Source organism: Pan paniscus, chromosome 16 (genome assembly GCF_029289425.2).
Source record: "Pan paniscus chromosome 16, NHGRI_mPanPan1-v2.0_pri, whole genome shotgun sequence".
Taxonomy (NCBI): domain Eukaryota; kingdom Metazoa; phylum Chordata; class Mammalia; order Primates; family Hominidae; genus Pan; species Pan paniscus.
The window spans coordinates 80552217-80570951 of NC_073265.2; the positions used below are offsets into that span (position 1 = coordinate 80552217).

Consider the following 18735-nt stretch of genomic DNA (forward strand, 5'->3'; position numbering starts at 1 on the left):
TTACATCTGAGAGCAGAGGCTTTATTTACAATGATATTCAAACAGGATTTAGCAAAGGATACCTCTTCCTGCTCGTATCTTAGCAGCATGGGTTGTACTTCATAAACAGAAAAGAGAAATATCCTGGGAGCAGGAAGTGAACTCTTTTCTCAGATATGTTCTCTAAATCCCAACACGTTCCATGCTCCCGGCTCTTAGCAGGTAGTTGGTGGACACTTGGTTATAGCAGCTGGGTGCCAGATGCCTGCATCTCACTGAGGAATGTGTTCAGGGAAGATGTCAACACTGGCCGGGAAAAACATCAGGCTTTCACCTCACTCATGGCCTCCATAAGGCGAGCGCTGTTTGTGACTGCTGTCGTCAGGAAAATGAACCTGTAGCCTAAGGAGTCAAATGCAGCAGCAGAAGAGACAGCACAGATCTTAGGCCCCAACGGCAACCATAGAGCCCCTCCAGTTCCACAGTCCCCACGGGGTCACAGCACCAGTTTATAGACAGAGACGTGAGTGCCATGCTCTTGGGCACCACTGCTTTCTACGACTGGTATAACTGGGCTCCCTGCTGTGGCAGCCCACAGTAAGGCTATGGCAAGTTGTACTCTGAGGCCAGGAGAAAAATATTCCTGTGCAGGACACTTTGCATGTTTTTTTTTTTTTTTCTTGAGATAGAGTTTTGCTATTGTTGCCCAGGCTGGAGTGCAATGGCGCAATCTCAGCTCACTGCAACCTCCACCTCCCGGGTTCAAGCAATTCTCCTGCCTCAGCCTCCCGAGTAGTTAGCATTACAGGCACCCGCCACCATGCCTGGCTAATTTTTGTATTTTTCGTAGAGATGGGGTTTCACCATGTTGGTCAGGCTAGTCTCGAACTCCTGACCTCAGGTGATCTGCCCGTCTCCGCCTCCCAAAGTGCTGAGATTACAGGCATGAACCACCGTGCCCAGCTGACACTTTGTTACCCAGATACAATGCAGGCCAATTCTCACCTTTCTGCTCTCTCTTACCTTTCTCTCTGCCCAGGAACCGGAGGGCTGAGATCTCAGAGAATGTACAACCACCCAAGAACACCACCAAGATGAGGCGCAGGGACTCACTGGAAGCCTTGTCTTCCTTAGTCATATCTGTGAGGATCAGACCAGATTCAGCTCTTCCCTGACATGCTAGTCCTGAGTGGTGCATCCAGCCCACCTCTCACTGCCAGCCTACCCCACTGTTAATGCCACATACCTGTGAATGCAAAGTCACTGCAGTTGAGCAGCCGTACCACCTCATCAAGGCCCTGCCAGCTTCGCCGCTCTAGCACCTGGGAAGGTGTAAGCACTGTTTTTAAGGCTACAGACAGTATCAGGCTTAGGAAAGGAAGGGCACAGCAGCCAGACTGTCACATTTCTTGCTCATTACTCAAGTAGCAAAAAGTTGAGACAGGGCCAGGTGTGGTGGCTCACGCCTGTAATTCCAACACTTTAGGAGTTTGAGGCGGGGGGATCACCTGAGGTCAGGAGTTCGAGACCAGCCTGGCCAACATATAGTTGGCCCCGTCTATATGAAACCCCATCTCTACTAAAAATACAAAAATTAGCTGGGTGCAGTGGCACATGCCTGTAGTCCAGCTACTTGGGAAGCTGAGGCAGGAGAATCACTTGAATCCGGGAGGCGGAGGTTGCAGTGAGCCAAGATCGCGCCACTGCACTCCAGCCTGGGTGACAGAGCAAGACTCCATCTCTCAAAGAAAAAAAAAAAAAAAGTTGAGACAGGCCAGGGACCAAGAGAAAGCAGAGAGAGTGAAATATGAATGGGAGCAAGAGTAACATGCTCTCACCTGCTCAATGATTCGGCAGCTCAGGGGCACATAAGCACCACTGAAGACGTAAGCCATGTCTCGGGGCACTTTCAGATCATACTCACCGTCCACACGTGGGATCTGTAAGACAAACGGACTTCATTAGGCAAGTGACAGCTCAGCTCCCTAACCCTTTAAAGGATCAGATAAAGTGGCATAGCCCAAGGAACAATTCTTACTTCAACTAAAGGGAGAACCAGCAATAGCCCTGAAAAGAGAATCCATAACGGAAGATGGCAGTTTCTGTTCAGTAACTGCCAGTTCTCTGGAATGAGTTCCCATGCGCCATTATTGAATAATGTAAAGGGGCTGGAGGGATGGGTTCTCCTTTCCCTGCCCTTAAGTGACACAGGATATGGTTGTCACTGAAGCAGCACTTAGAATATTCTCTGGCATTGGCAGGTGCTTGTTACATGTTGATTAAATGAATGAATCTACCATGCTGTAAGACTACCAAACAAAAGAATCTTTATACACATGAAATGACAAAAAGGTTTTTGTGGATTCAAAGTACTCCACAATGGGCTGGGCGCAGTGGCTCATGCCTGTAATCCCAGCACTTTGGGAGGCCGAGGTGGGCGGATCACCTGAGGTCAGAAGTTCAAGACCAGCCTGGCCAACATGGGGAAACCTTGTCTCTACTAAAAATACAAAAATTAGCTGGGTGTGGTGGCACATGCCTGTAATCCCTTGGGAGGCTGAGGCAGCAGAATCACTTGAACCTGGGAGGCAGAGGTTGCAGTGAGCTGAGATTGTGCCACTGCACTCCAGCCTGGGCAACAGAGCAAGACTCCCTCTCAAAAAAAAAAAAAAAAAAAAAAAAAAGTACTCCACAATGGAATGAACCCACTGTCTCCCCTAACCATCCCTGTTCCACATACCAAATTCAGCTTTTTGCTGATGGCACGAAAATTGCTCCTCTTGGCCAGAGAACTGAAGGCATCAGTAATCTTTCCTGGGGAAGAAATCTGTGTCAGGTTTCACCTAAGGTCTATGGATTCATGACACTGCCACAGATAACACCATTCAGGACACGACAGCACCAATCACATCCAAAAACTCTCGGAAGCTGTTCAACTATAATTCCCTGGAACTAATCAAGATATACTCCCCACCCTTCTCCCCACCCACAGTCTTCCCCCTCCTACGGGGTACCAGCTCTCTACTAAATGCAATCCACAGGGTAACCCGAGTTTATTGGTATGTGCTTTGGAGTTAAACCGACCTAACTTACTAACTAAGGGACCCTGGACAAATCACTTAATTCTCTAAGCCTCAGTTTCATCATAAAATGAGGATGAGAAAATTTATCTCATAGTCTTTGTGAGATTAAATGAGAAACTAAAGGGCTCAGCACATGGTAAGTGTTTACTATGTGGAAACCACTCTTACTAGCAGAAGTAGTAGTAATAATAGTAATGACATTAATAGGAAGGAATCAGTCCACCTTCTCCAATTCATTCTGTCCCTCCCAGCATGCTGCCTGTTGAGAGAAGTCAGGACAACAGCTGGAGCAGGGGTCACTTGTGCTCCCTGCTTACCTGCAGCCTTGTCGGTCACCAGCTTGCTCACTTTACTCTCCACGGCTGTGAGGGTGTCCCCGGGGGCCTGCTCCGTTAGGAGCCCAGCTCTTCGCAGATTGGAGAAGGTTAGCAGGTGCTCAGGGCCATAGCTCTGAAGAAGATGCAATTAGACTATTTACTGAGTGTCCAAAGAGCATCTAGCACTGTCAGGTACTACAGAGTTGAGCAGAAGGACTATGAAGCCTCTGCTGCACTGTGAAGGAGCTCACACTTTGTTGAGATAAATTTTCACATCAGAAATAACCAAACAGGGCTGGGAGCGGTGGCTTATGCCTGTAATCCCAGCACTTTGGGTTTGGGAGGCCAGGGAAGGCAGATCACTTGAGGTCAGAAGTTTGAGACCAGCCTGGCCAACATGGTGAAACCCCATCTCTACTAAAAATACAAAAATTAGCTGGGCATGGTGGCTCGTGCCTGTAGTCTCAGCTCCTCAGGAGGCTGAGGCACAGAAATGCTTGAACCTAGGAGGCAGAGTCTGCAGTGAGCGGAGATCGCGCCACTGCACTCTAGCTTGGGCAACAGAGCGAGACATCGTCTCGAAATAAAAAAAAAAAAAAAAAAAGAAAAGAAATAATTAGCACCAAACAAAGAAGAATAAAAAGCAGCATGAGACTTTAGAGACCCATGGATGTATGGGAAAGGCTTCCTGGATGAAGTAAGACTTGAGAAGTACCAGGAAGGAAAGCTGAATCAATGCCTCACACGGTGCTAAAATGAGGGAGACTCCCAGGAGTAAGAACTCACCACTGGGGCCAGCACTGAAATGTTTAAATTCTCAGCACTGGCCATGCGCCGTCAGTGTGTGGGGTGAAACAAGGGTAGAGGGCAGAGAGGCGTGCTGAAAGGTGACTCTCCCTAGTAGCTCTAAGAGGGAGGCCTGAATGGAAACAGGAGGGTAATGGAGGCAGGAAAGGGGCCACTTCTCTTGCCTCTTTCAAAAATGCCCAATAACTGCCCTCCATCAAGTTCCCTCAAGAATACATTCTCCAGGCCTTACCTGCAGATACTGTGTTTTCAGAGATCGGTAATCCTTGGGGATCAAACCTAAGAGTGAAGAAAATAAGACAGGTGCATGAGAAAGGCCGGCAGAGGCACCCTAAAATGTACAGATCAACCAGCAACGAACGCCTTCTTCAGGAGGAAGGATTCAGTAAATGTTAACCCTGCAGAGTACACAGTTGGTTCTAAATTTAAGCTTGCTTATTGAAAGATAAAGCCTTGGTCTGGGAGCTCCCAAGAAGAGCTGTGAAACGTAAGGGTGCTGAGGAGGGGACACTGGAACTAACGGTGATCGTAGTGGGATGTGGGGAGGATGCAGCAGGAGGGAGGAGAAGTGACGACTCATGCATTTATTTATTTATTTATTTAGAGATGGAGTCTTGCTCTGTCACCCAGGCTGGAGTGCAGTGGTGCGATCTTGGCTCACTGCAACCTCCGCCTCCCGGGTTCAAGCCATTCTCCTGCCTCAGCCTCCTGAGTAGCTGGGATTACAGGCATGCGCCACCACACCTGGCTAATTTTTGTATTTTTAGTAGAGACAGGGTTTCACTATGTTGGTCAGGCTGGTCTCCAACTCCTTATCTCAAGATCCGCCTGCCTTAGCCTCCCAAAGTGCTGGGATTACAGGCATGAGCCACCGCACCTGGCAGACTCATGCATTTCTTTCTGGCTAAGGGGCAGTTCTACTAGGAACTGCTTCACAACTATTGAGAAATAGGAAAAGTGTTCAAATGAGTTCCAAAAGCACAGTCTTATATGTTTTTCTCCATAGAGGTAATAATAACTGGGATTCTAACTGCAGTAAATGAGATTTAGAATAAGCAAATACTTCTCTGGGTAGAAAGCAACCTTTGGCCGGGCACAGTAGCTCACTCCTCTAATCCCAGAACTTAGGGAAGCCGAGGCAGGTGGATCACCTGAGGTCAGGAGTTCCAGACCAGCCTGGCCAACGTAACAAAACCCCGTCTCTATTAAAAATACAAAAATTAGCTGGGTATGATAGCGTGCATCTGTAGTCACAGCTACTCGAGAGGCTGAGGTGAGAAATCGCTTCAACCTGGGAGGTGGAGGTTGCAGTGAGCCGAGATCGTGCCATTGCACTCCAGCCTAGGCAACAGAGCAAGACTCTGTCTTAAAAAAAAAAAAAAAGGAAGAAAAAGAAAAAGAAGGCAACCTTCAAGAATATTCACCAACTGGAAGACTTCAACAGTAAAAACAAGTTGCCATGAAGGTTGCACAATCTGGAATTTTAGAAATGTTCATGAAAACTAGCTGGGCGTGGTGGTGCACACCTGTAGTCCCAGCTACTCAGGAGGCTGAGGCAGGAGAATCACTTGAACCCAGGAGGTGGGGGTTGTGGTGAGCTGAGATCGCACCACTGTACTCCAGCATGGGTGACAGAGCGAGAGTCTTGTCTCAAAAAAATAAATAAATAAAATAAATGTTCATGAAATTAACTTGCTGTCCCTTTTTCCTGGAATGTATCTTTATCTTATTGAAAATAAGGACAGATGGAGTGATGAGAGAAATGCCACTCAGCTCTGCACCCCTGCAGTCCTAAGATATGACAAGGCTCTAGGGTGGCCTGGATGTGGTCCCGCTTAGGGCTAAAGCAATAAATTACCCTGTGTCCTGGTGATAATTCACCCCAAACAAAAAAGAATCCATTAAATTACAGGGAAACATTCTGTTTGCTAAGACATTTGCCTTAGCCTTTCAAAATCACTTCTTCTGTCCCTAAGGCATAGTTTCTCAATCTGACATTCTCATCTTCAGTCTTTTGGGCTCACCATTCTCAGTGATGGACAAAAGGCACATGAGGCGCAGGCTTTCTATAGGCGACACCTGCATAGGAAGAAAGAATCAAGGAGAACTGAAGCTTCACAACACGTGTTCTTTTCCTTCTGCTTAAGGCCAACCCCACCTCTAAATGCCATTCTTGGCACCCCCAGCCGTCCACCCGCGCACCTGCCGGTCTATGTGTTCCTCAATGTAGCTGGTGCTCTCCCGGATGTTGAACCCCTCTAGGAGTGCTGTGAGTAATCAGAGGAGAGCCTGTTACTGGGGGCCAGCTCAGCTGTTGCCATCTATGCTAACAGGTGTCTGTCTCCCCATCTCTTTCTCCATCCTTGGGGTGGGTTAAGGGACCCCCAGGACTTCTAGCAGGAACCAGCATTCCACATAGCCAGTGTCAGCTGGAAAGAGCCAGAGAACATCTTTTAAGGGTGGGACGGGGCTGGGAGCTGGGGAAGTAGAAGCGTGGGCAGTAGCACAGCAAGGCTGCGGCAGTTACCATGCTCAGTCTTGATTAGCTCCTGGAAATCCTGCTTGGTTTTCTTCTTCATGATGGATTCACAGGCCCCAATATCTGCAGGTTGGACAAAGGGAGCTGACATATTCCTGGTTCTAGAAAGATGTCCCTTTATTGTCCAGAAGAATAAAAACCTCCTAAGGCAAAATCCAAAAGCACTTCTTCCCACTTTACACCAAATAAGACCATATGCATCAGATGAACAGGGATCTCCTCCTCAGGAGTAATGGTCCTCTGGAGCTTTCCCCAGAGGGACACAGTCACTTCCCCTCACGCCCCTCAAGCTGAAACCTACGGAGACTCAGCAGGCGGTGCTCCTGTTTCAGGCCCTTGAGCTCCTGGGACACGAAATTCTTCATCTGCTTAATGTCCATGCCTCTCCGGCGCTGTGGGAAAATTCCCAAAGGTGAACCCCCCAACCTCAGACACGAGAAACCACCACCCTCCCTCAGTTGCCATCCATCCATGAGAAAGGACAGGGAACCTGTCATAGAATTAGAAGGGGAGCCCAAGGGCAGCAGCCTTGGGAAGCCACTGAGGCAACAAAACAGAGGACCAGGGCTTGGAGCCTCACATCATACTGGGCCTGCAAGTTCCGGGCCTTCTGGCTCAAGAAGCCAAAGACATTGGAGAAGTGCTCGTTCCGAATCTCATTAAACACCTGTGAGGACAGTAAGACAAGAACAGCTTACTCTGTCAGAACCATAACTTAGCAGTAGAATGACAGTACAGGAAGGGTACTCAGGTGTTCTGGCAGAAATACAAAGAAAGCTGAGCTGGGATCCGTAAGTTCATATCAAATGCCTACTCCGTGTTCTAGGAGATGCTCTGAACTGGTGGGGAAACCCTCTCTCCCATAGACTCAGCCTCCCCTCTCAGAGCTGGGGCCCACAGCCTGGTATAAGCAGTGGCCCTAGGTGGGCCCATTGCCAGCACCCACACCCTCACCTTGTCCTCGGCATTGAGTAGCACCTTCAGGCTCTTGTCAGAGGATGTGACTTCTGGGCCAAAGTCGACACTCCCTTTGAGAGCAGAGGGACAGCTATTAGGATCTCCAATGAGGACTTCTCCTACCATTCCCTGAACTGCCATAAAGGTCCTCAAACTATCTGGAAGCCAGCAGTTCATTCAGGGTCTGGGTCTCTCCCACAAACCCTGCCCCATGTGGGAGGTGCCAAGGCTGATGACCCGTCCATCTTGCCAAGATGCAGAGGACCATAGCACTTACCACACTTGATGCGGAAGGTGTCATCTACTAGGCCCTCGTAAACCACTTGGGAGCAAAGTGCTGTCACAAAGTCCACATCTGAAACAGAGATCCCTGACCATGAAGGTTCTCCCTGACCCAGCCTTCTACACAGCATGTCCAAGGGCAGCTTTGATACTTTCCATAGGGCCAAGGACCCACGCTCCTCAAAGCTGGGATTCACAGCCCTAACTTTAGGATTTTAACTTTGCCACCACGCTTTCCATATTCCCGTGTCTTCTAGGGCTGAAAGATGACAGGAACGCTGGGCATAATTTACCTCTGTCCAAGAGAAAGATATGTCCAATCTCTGGCCTTCGGCCCTTGGTTTCGCCATCCTCCTCCTCCTCCAGGTTCCTCCACAATTCATATGCCATCTGCCAGGGCCCAAGACATCCTCAGTCTTGTGTCCAGGTCCCTACTGCAGCCCCATACCTACAGAAGCCAGCCCTTTCCACGTGATACTTCCTCTTGTCCCCGAGACAGGAGCTAATTATTCATAATATGGCCCTATCTACTCCCGTCTGTGTCTATCCTTCCCCAACACTCTTCCTACTGATGAGAAGATGTGTTACTCTGTCCCCAAAATAAAAAGAGATTTAGGAATGCTACCCAGGAGATCCTGGCTTCTGCTTCTCTGTTAGCCACACAAGTTCTCCTCTCTGAGGATCTATTCCAGAACAATGAAAGCAAAGTAAAGAATACACCTCATATCACAGATGCCCTTGGATAACCCCAGGAGGGTACAGAACAGGGAAAACAGAGTCTGCTGGGACAACAGTACTGCTAGTGCTCTTACCTTGGCGCACCTGCCAATTCCATAGCAGTTTGGAAAGGGTCCATAGAGAGTGCTGAGAAGGTGTAAGGCCTGAGCTACAGTGTTGATCCAACGCTGATCTCCTTCCTGCAGGGACCACACAAGCCACAAAGATATGAATCAACCCAGTAGGACCACCTGGAAAGTGGCTAGCCCTAGAAGCCTGGAGCAGGGTGGCAGGGCCTGGGGGATGCTTGAAAGGTTCATTTTCATTGGCTCCACAGGAAGTCCCACAGAGACCAATCTGTAGCACTCAATCACCACATCACTATCACTTGTGATAAATTACTTGCGTTGGACAAAGGTTATATTGGTATTTCTAGCCCTCTGCATCCCACATTTGTCCCCATCCCCTGATGCCAAGACACAAGGGCTTCTGCATTTACCAGAAAGTAATCCCTGAAAAATTCTGGTAGTTCCATGCTCAGCAGATCCACATCAAGAGGCAGCAAAGAGAAGGCCCATTCATCACAGCTCACATCTGTGGGGACAGAGAGCATCAGCCTCCCTGCAGAAGGTACTTAGCTCCACGTTAAGAGAGAAGGTCCGCCACAAATATTTGAGTGCGTGCAACAAATATTTGAGTGCCTGCCACATGCCAGTACTGCATTAAGCAATGGAGGCTCAAAGAAGAATAAAACACAGTCCCTGCCCTTAAGGAGCTCACAGTCTGATAAGGAAAGGAGACGCGTCCACAGCAGCCTGTAATACAATGTGATAAGTGGTGGGTTTTTACTAGAGGGCTGACCAAAAGTGCCGAGAAAACATTCATTCATTCATTCATTATTTATTTATTTATTTAGAGACGGAGTTTAGCTCTTTTCATCCAGGCTGGAGTGCAATGGTGCGGTCTCGGCTCACTGCAACCTCCGCCTCCTGGGTTCAAGCAATTCTCCTGCCTCAGCCTCCCAAGTAGCTGGGATTACAGGTGCACGCCACCATGCCCAGCTAATTTTTGTATTTTTGGCAGAGACGGGGTTTTGCCATGTTGGCCAGGCTTGTCCCAAACTTCTGACCTCTGGTGATCTGCCCGCCTTGGCCTCCCAAAGTGCTGGGATTACAGGTGTGAGCCACCATGCCCGGCTCACTCATTCATTATTCAGCAACTATTTACTGAAAGCTGCCTACATGTAGGACTGTATGAACACCAGAGATACAGCAGTGAGCAAAATGGACATGCTCCCAACCTTCTGGAGCTTACAGTCTAGTGAGGGAGACACACCAGACAAATTATGACACAAAGTATTAAATCACAGTTGTGCTCCAAAGAGGTCAAACAGCAAGCTGTGAGCACATATATTAAAGGGATGTAACCACAACTGGGGGTATAGGAAAGACTTCCCTCAAGAAGAGAAAATCAAGCTTAGAATTTGGGTAAGACTCGGGAAGGCAAAAAGCTATAGGGTGGAGAACGTTCTGGGTACCTGGAAAAGCATGGGTAAAGTCTCTCTGGCTGGAGGGTGGCGAGTCAGGAGAAGGAAGCAGCACACGATGAGGCTAATGGGACAGGAGGGGCCAGACTGTGCAAGGGATAGGAGGCATGTTGGGGATTCTGGGCTTTATATTGAGCCGCTGCTATTTCCAGCAGGGAGGGCTGTGATCAGGTTTGGGTTGTGTGGAGAATAGCGTGAGGAATACACAGAGGGGAGGCCCAGTTTTTCCTGTGGGAGCCTTGGAAGGTGAGAAAAGAGTGGCTGGTCATTTCCAACTCTAAGCCCTGGTGTTCCTTTCATACTACCCCAGGAGTGTTCTTTTCTTATCCTTTCTTTTCCCTCCCTCTCTCTCTCTCTTTCTCTATTTTATTTTTTCTCTCTCTCTCTCTCTCTCTTTCTTCCTTCCTTCCTTTCTCTGAGTCTCACTCTTGTTGCCCAGGCTGGAGTGCAATGGCGTGATCTCGGCTCACTGCAACCTCTGCCTCCCGGGTTCAAGCAATTCTCCTGCCTCAGCCTCCCGAGTAGCTGGGATTACAGGCGTGCGCCATCACGCCCAGCTAATTATTGTATTTTTAGTAGAGATGGGGTTTCACCATGTTGCCCAGGCTGGACTCAAACTCCTGACCTCAGGTGATCCACCCCCTTGGCCTCCCAAAGCGCTGGGATTACAGGCACGAGCCACCGCGCCCAGCCCCCAGTAGTGTTCTAATTCGTGGTCCTATTCCCATTCCCATTCTCAGGAACTTCTCCTCCTGTTACACTAACAGGAATAAGACCAGGAAAAGAAGGAGCTGGTGGCGGGGGCGGGGTGGGGGGGTTGGAGAACAACAACAGTTTTTTCTTCTGTATGTTCTCTTTCCCTTTCCACTCACATTCATCTCCTCTCACCTCCATAGATTCCCTCTTCCTCAAGCACCATCTCACACGCATAAAACTGAAAGAGAAAAGGAAATTGATTAGTAACTACCTTCTTCTCTGTTCTCCCCATTTCTCTGGAGTTCCTCTGTGGTCACTGATGAGGACAATAATTACCGAACCCAGTGAAAGACAAGAGAACCCAGACTCTTAAGATCTAGAAAGGACCATTAGAATCATTCAGCCCAGCACTTCAGTTCTTTCTCATCCATTTAATTTATGTTTGAGTAAATTGCTTCTTATCTCCCTGAGAGAATGGAAGAGCTTTACAAAGGAGAAGGAGTTCAGCTGTCTTCAAAAGGTAAGTTGTACAGACAGAGATGAGAGCAACGGCATGAAGTGCTCTGGAAATTGTGGAGGAGCAGATGGGAGGAAAAGATCTGTACAAGGGAGAGTGAGTTCTGTTTAGGACATGCCCACGGGACCTTGGGAGACACAGACAAGGACTTGGGATTAAGTAGCATATACGCTGTATTTAAAGTGGATGATGTGGCTGGGTGCACTGGCTCACTCCTATAATCCCAGAACTTTGGAAGGCCGAGGCAGGTGAATCGCTTGAGCCCAGAAGTTCTAGACCAGTCTGGGCAACATAGTGACACCCCATCTCTACAAAACAATGCAAAAATTAGCTGGGCATGGTGATGTGTGCCTGTAGTCCCAGTTACTCAGGAGGCTGAGGTGGGAGGATCACTTGAGCCCAGGAGGTCAAGGCTGCAGTGAGCTGAGATTGTGCCACTGCACTCCAGCCTGGGCAACAGAGTGAGGCCCTGTCTCAAATAAATAAATAAAGTAGATGGTCTGTCCAAGAGAAAAGAACACGCAGAGGAGAGCTAAGGACAGGACTCTAGGGAACACAAGATGAAAGGGGGCCAGAGTACAGGACCTGGCAGGGAAGACTGAGAAAGAATACTCAGAGAGGCAGGGGCAGGAGAAAACAGCAACAGTCAAGGCAGGAAAGGTGAGAGTTGCAAGGAAGGGTGGGCAACGGTGTCAAATGCCAGGAAAGTTAAGTAGGATTAACATTAAATAGACACCAGTGGATTTGACAATGGAGACCTGAGGGAGACTAGATGAAACGATGAAGGTAGAGATGAGGAAGCAGAAGCAGTGACAACAGAACATTCTTCACAGAAGCCTGGCCATGAAAGAAGGGGGAGCCCTGACAGGGAGAAGAGATGAAATGGGAGACATTGTTTAGAAGGGATAGACATGGGTGAAGGCAGAAGAGAAAGTCTACCTGGTAAAGCAAGATAATGGAGAAGGAAAGCAGAAATGGGGCCAAGAACTGGCATGGAACAGCTCATCTTAGGAGGGAAAAGGCCACGATCTCTTCCTCCTTTGAGGTAAGTGGGGAAAGGGTGAATATTTGAAAGTAATGAGAAAGAATGCTGAGGCCACTCACATCTGATAATGAGATGACATTATTAACAGCTAATGTTGTAAGCCCTTAAAATGGATTAGGCATTGTTCTTAGTGTTTTACAGGAATCACTTGTCTTCATCTTCATACTAGTTCTGTGAGATGTAGATCAATGCTACGTGCTCCTTATTTTACTGTTACACAGAAGAATCCTATTCCTCCCTCACTCATTTCTGCCAGGAAAACTGAAATCTTCAGGCCTGCTTTTAACTTTTAATGCTAAGTAATGGAATTCCAGAGCCAGGTCTGAAAACTGCCAATCTTCATAATTAACAAAGGAGTCTCAAAGAAGAGAGAGAGATGCCTCCTAATATAAAATTAGGTCAAAGAATTTGATTAGATAAGGTGTTAAGTGGAGAACACTCATAAAAATACCTATTTTGTTTTTCTGTGTAATAGAGAGGCTTGTAGGATTATTTTAACTTGTAGGATTATTCCCTGTTAATACAAGTCTGTCCTTGGCCAGGCGCAGTGGCTCATGCCTGTAATCCTAGCACTTTGGGAGGCAGAGGCGGGCGGATTGCCTGAGCTCAGGAGTTCGAGACCAGCTTGGACAATATGGCAAAACCCCACCTCTTTTAAAAATACAAAAAATTAGCCAGGCATGGTGGTGCACATCTGTAGTCCCAGCTACTTGGGAGGCTGAGGCAGGAGAATTGCTTGAACCTGGGAGGCGGAGGTTGCAGTGAGCCGAGATTGTGGCACTGCACTCCAGTCTGGGTGACAGAGCAATGCACGGTCTCCAAAAACAAAACAAAACAAAACAAAACAAGACAAAACACCAAAGCTGTCCTTGGAAGCGTAATTTGAAAAAAAAAAAAGGTTTTGTAAGAGTCCAAGAACTAGAAATTATTGCCATGACTCCTTTAGTAACATTCAAAAGTACCTATAATTCTGAGTGGTTGTCCTACTCAATAATTTCTTGCCCTGGTAATAATACTTCACGTTTGTATTCCTAAGCATATTATCCTAAGATAAATATTTGTAAGATTGTGCTATCAATGTTCAGGTGACATTCAAAGGAAGGTCACTGGCTCTTTCCTCTTATTCCTTTAACAGAAGGAGAAAACAATATAAGCCTAGGGTCCCACTTGATTTCTTATTTCAACAGAGACTCAAAGTCATCTCACTTAAATTAAGAGATAAGTACTATTATCAACTCTATCTTCCAGATGAGAAAACCGAGACACGGAGCAGCTCAGTACCTAACCCAAGACCACAGAGGTAATAAGGCCTCAAGGGCGGATTTTATCCAGACAGCCTGGTTTCAGAGGCTTCAGTCCTTAGTTACTGCCTCTATTTTCTCTAGAATTTTCTTAGAAAGATTGAAAAGGAATAAATCCCTGTTCTTCCTAGTCTAGCTTCTACCTTCTGTAAGTATGCATGCACTACTTGCTGTAGCTTTAGAGGCCTATGGTTGGCAAGGTAAAGGCCTGGAACGTCATTCCTCCCAATCACTGGGATTGAGGATGCACGTAGCTGATGTGGAGGTGAGAGGGGAGCTCAATGGAATCAAGAAATGGACAGACTATGATGGGCCTCCAAATATGTACTGCAATTATTGAGTTAAAGATGGAAGAGCTCTACTCTGGCTGTGCTAACTCACTGTGTGAGCATGGGCTTCAGTTCCCTCAGCTGCTCAAAGTTGGGGTGGAGTAAAACAGTCTCTAAGGTTCCTTTCCTGTGCAAGAAAAGGCTTTTCCAATATATGGTGGCATGGTTCTAGTAACCCAGGGGCAGCCCAGCCACATCCTTATAAGCATAGGGGATGGGAAGAGGGAGGGTGATGATTTATCGTATTTATTCTTAAAGGGATACAGGGAGAAAGTCACTGGAAAGCCGTAACACTGTGCACCATTACTATACTAGAGTTTGTGTTAGGGATACAGAGCAGGTTCTACCTCGCAAGCGTGAAGCTTTTCATTTAAAAAAATCTACGTAGAGGCCTCTTCGCACAATTCCACAATACTTTATTTGGGACAGTATGATGACAGACCCTCTGCTAAACAAATGAGGATATGTTAATGAATTGAGGATGCGTTAGTGACAGGTATTAGGTTCAATCACACATAATTTGCTTTGAGGGAGTGCTATGGTTTGAATGTGTCTCCCAAAAGTTCATCTGTTGGAAACTGAATCCACAGTGCAACAGTGTTGGGAGGTGCAGCCTAATAACAGGTGATTGGGTCATGAGGGAGGAGTCCTGATGAATGAATTAATGTCCTTATGGCAGGAGTGGGTTGCTATAAGGCGAGTCCAGCCCCTGGGTGTCTCTTGGTCTCATGTGCTGGCTTCCACCTTCCACCCTTCTGCCATGGGATGACCCTCGCCAGATGCCAGCCCCACACTCTTGGATTTCACAACCTCCCCAGACCATGAGCTAAATAAATTTCTGTTCATTATAAATTACCTAGTCTCAGGTATTCTGTTACAGCAACAGAAAACGAACGGAGACAGGGAGGTAGTGCTGTTGGCCCCTTACCCCTGCCCGGTCCTCAGTCCTGTTCTACCTTATCCCACTTCCTCCAGGATCCAAACTCACCTTTTGAGGGCTGAAGATCACTTTGTATTTGCGAGTTCGGCCAGCCAATTTGTCAGCATTGACAAGACCTACAGAGAGAAGGAATGCAGCCCAGCAAGTCATGGGCCATCTGTTATGCTAGAAACAGGGAAGCTGCCGGGCACAGTGGTTCACGCCTGTAATCCCAGCACTTGGGAGGCCGAGGCGCGTGGATCATCTGAGGTCAGGAGTTTGTGACCAGCCTGGCCAACATGGTGAAACTCCGTCTCTACTAAAAACACAAAAAATTAGCCCGATCTGGTGGTGGGCACCTGTAATCCCAGCTACTTGGGAGGCTAAGGCAAGAGAATCGCTTGAACCCAGGAGGCGGAGGTTGCAGTGAGCCGAGATCGTGCCATTGCACTCCACACTGGGCAACAAGAGTGAAACTCCGTCTCAAAAAAAAAAAAAAAAAAAAAAAAAAAGAAGCAGGGAAGCAGACATCCTCCACAGGTGCTACGGCCAACCCAAACAATTATTTTCTTATTAGAGGGTCCTTATGGCCAAGGCCCTTAGATTTTGCCCGCCCTTTCCCACAGTTACACATAGTACCATGGCACACTCACTGGCAATGTATCGCATATTCTTGATGCGGGGTCTGACCAAGAAGCACAATCTATGAGAGAGAGAAAAAAAAACAGTGAAGAAGAATTATCAAGTTGGATAGCAACTTAGAAGAAACTGAAACAATACCAACTCTTTTGCCATTTGCCCTACAGGTCTCATCCTAGCCAAAGCTATGCTATTCTCTTGGTCCACCATACACCAACCACAGAAGATACCTCTCAACATAATGGGTATAATGTGATGAGCTGGGTACATTACTGGCCCTATGGTGGACTCAAAAGTTCCTGTTCTCAAATAATTTACAATCCAGTGGGCAAAAAAAGATGCAGATATGGAGTATATTAACAATCAGTGCTGAAAAACAATATAAGAATACCCCATAAAAATATACAATTATTATCTGTCAGTTAAAAATAAAGGCTGGGCGTGGTGGCTCACACCTGTAATCTTAACACTCCGGGAAGCCAAGGTGAGAAGATTGCTTGAGCTCAGGAGTTCGAAACTAGCCTCAGCAATACAGTGAGACCTCATCTCTATTAAAAATAATAATAGTGCTGTAATCCCAGCACTTCGGGAGGCAGAGGCGGGTGGATCACCTGAGGTCAGGAGTTTGAGACCAGCCCAGCCAACATGGTGAAACCCCGTCTCTACTAAAAATACAAAAATTGGCTGGGCACGGTGGCTCACACCTGTAATCCCAGCACTTTGGGAGGCAGAGGCGGGCGGATCACCTGAGGTCAGGAGTTTGAGACCAGCCCAGCCAACATGGTGAAACCCCGTCTCTACTGAAAATACAAAAATTGGCTGGGCATGGTGGCGCATGTCTGTAATCCCAGCTACTCAGGAGGCTGAGGCAGGAGAATCGCTTGAACCCAGGAGGTGGAGGTTACAGTGAGCCCAGATCGCGCCATTGCTCTCCAGCCTGGATGACAAGAGCTAAACTCCGTCTCAAAAAAAAAAAAAAAAAAAAAAAAAATAATAATAATAATAGTAAAATAAAAGAACTATAAGGCCTGGCGAGGTGGTGCATGCCTATAATCCCAGCATTTTGGGAGGCCAAGGAGCGTGGATCACCTGAGGTCAAGAGTTCAAGACCAGCCTGGCCAACATAGAGAAACTCCATCTCTACTAAAAATACAAAAATTAGCTGGGCATGGTGGCAGGCGCCTGTAATCACAGCTACTTGGGAGGCTAAGAAGGAGAATTGCTTGAACCTGGGAGGCAGATCCCGCCACTGCACTCCAACCTGGGTGACAGAGTTAGACTCCTACTCAAAAAAATAAAATAAAATAAAACTATAGGCGGATGCAGTGCTGCACACTTGTAATCCCAGTTACTCAGGAGACTGAGGTAGGAGGATCCCTTGAGCCCAGGAGCTCAAGGCTGCAGTGAGCTATGATTGCACCACTGCACTCCAGCCTGTGCAACAGAGTGAGACCCTGTCTCTGAAAATAAATAAATTTAATTAAAAAATTTTAAATATAAGAAAGTAATAGAAAATAATGTTTTTCAAACTGGGGTACATGGATATATTCTCCATGTATCCAGGAGATTTTTTTCTTCTAAGAAAGCATGTACATTAATTAAGTTTCAGAAATACTTTAAAATCAAGACAACAGCTGTACATGACTACATGCCGAGTGAACAGGACAAATACAAGATGCCATGGAAATCCAGAGGAGAAAATCACTCTGGACTGGAAGGGCAACAGAATGCTTCATGGAGGAGGTGGCTGGGCTCTGAAGGATGGACATTCTTTATAGGAGCAGTGAGGACAGGAGAGAATTTCAGGCAGAGCGAATGGAGTGATGAAAAGGGTGAAGGCACAGGCTGAGAGGCAGGTGGAAGCACATGTCAACAGAGGCTTGAAGGGGACACACGAGACAAGGCTGGAAAAGTAACGTGGGAGGCCACGCTGCAGACAGCCTTGAAGTCTATGACAAATAATGTGGACAATCTTCAGCAAGTAATAAGAGGCCTTGCAGATTCTTCTTTTTTTTTTTGAGATGGAGTCTTGCTCTGTCACCCAGGCTGGACTGCAGTGGCGCGACCTTGGCTCACTGCAACTCATCGCCTCCCGGGTTCAAGCGATTAGCCTGGTTCAGCCTCCTGAGTAGCTGGGATTACAGGCACACGCCACCACACCCGGCTAATTTTCGTATTTTTAGTAGAGATGGGGTTTCACCATGATAGCTAGGCTGGTCTCTATCTCCTGACCTCAGAAGGTCCGCCCGCCTCGGCCTCCCAAAGTGCTGGGATTACAGGCGTGAGCCGCCGCACCCGGCTGCCTTGCAGGTTCTTGAGAAAAGCACGATGAAAATAATTTTGAAAGATTAGTCAATCTGGTTATAGACTGTATTATAAATTAGAGAGGGAAGAGGACAAGAAACCACAGAAAGGAAACTACAGAAAACAAAACAAAACAAAACAACAGAAGAGTAACCTAGCCATGAAATTGTAAAGTTCAGGGAGGTGAACCATATATCTCAGCCAAGGACAGATGAAAGGCAAACGTGCCCCTAGGGACCTCTTCCAGCTTGGAGTAGGGACAGACTCTCCCAGACACTCACTGTTCATTGGAGCTGAGGGCTGGCTTGTTCTCCACCTTGTATAGCTTGTCTACTTCGTGTTGCTACAGAGAGAATCCAATAAGACAATGGACATAAGAGTGCCTGAAAAGCACAAAGTGTGACACGAAGATAGGGGACTTCTTGAGGGCTTCCTAATTATGCTAATTCTTGAGGGCTTCCTAATTATGCTAATTCTTGAGGGCTTCCTAATTATGCTAATTATGCTCCCCTGACAACCATCCCACTGAATTTTCCTCAAACTGTCAATAGGAAAACCTAAAATAAAACAATATAAAAACAGTATGGGCCAGGTGTGGTGGCTCATGCCTGTAATCCCAGCATGTTGGGAGGCCAAGGTAGGAGGCTCACTTGAACCCAGGAGTTTGAGATCAGCCTGGGTAACATAACAAGACTCCATCTCTACAAAATTAAAAATAAATAAATAAATAAATGTATATATTCTGTAGCAAACAGACT

The 18735-nt window shown here is 47.2% G+C and overlaps 1 protein-coding gene across 4 annotated transcripts in view; it reads right to left on the minus strand.

Annotated features, from left to right (window-relative positions):
* Window positions 1–18735, minus strand: part of VPS33B (VPS33B late endosome and lysosome associated) — a 23932-nt gene continuing 5197 nt past the window's right edge. For 2 of the 4 annotated variants that reach the window (XM_063596938.1, XM_003807706.6), the window contains 20 exons: window positions 15688–15737; window positions 15104–15171; window positions 11116–11161; window positions 9181–9275; window positions 8777–8881; window positions 8258–8354; window positions 7960–8037; window positions 7680–7753; window positions 7306–7392; window positions 7027–7117; window positions 6714–6788; window positions 6389–6453; window positions 6211–6265; window positions 4419–4465; window positions 3380–3512; window positions 2720–2793; window positions 1818–1919; window positions 1226–1301; window positions 1003–1119; window positions 1–381 (listed from right to left, as the gene is read on the minus strand). In XM_063596938.1, coding sequence (XP_063453008.1) covers window positions 302–381; window positions 1003–1119; window positions 1226–1301; window positions 1818–1919; window positions 2720–2793; window positions 3380–3512; window positions 4419–4465; window positions 6211–6265; window positions 6389–6453; window positions 6714–6788; window positions 7027–7117; window positions 7306–7392; window positions 7680–7753; window positions 7960–8037; window positions 8258–8354; window positions 8777–8881; window positions 9181–9275; window positions 11116–11161; window positions 15104–15171; window positions 15688–15703 — 1581 coding nt within the window. In that variant the 5' untranslated portion in view covers window positions 15704–15737 and the 3' untranslated portion in view covers window positions 1–301. The other 2 variants (XM_003807704.5, XM_055098807.1) reach the window with 2 other exon arrangements.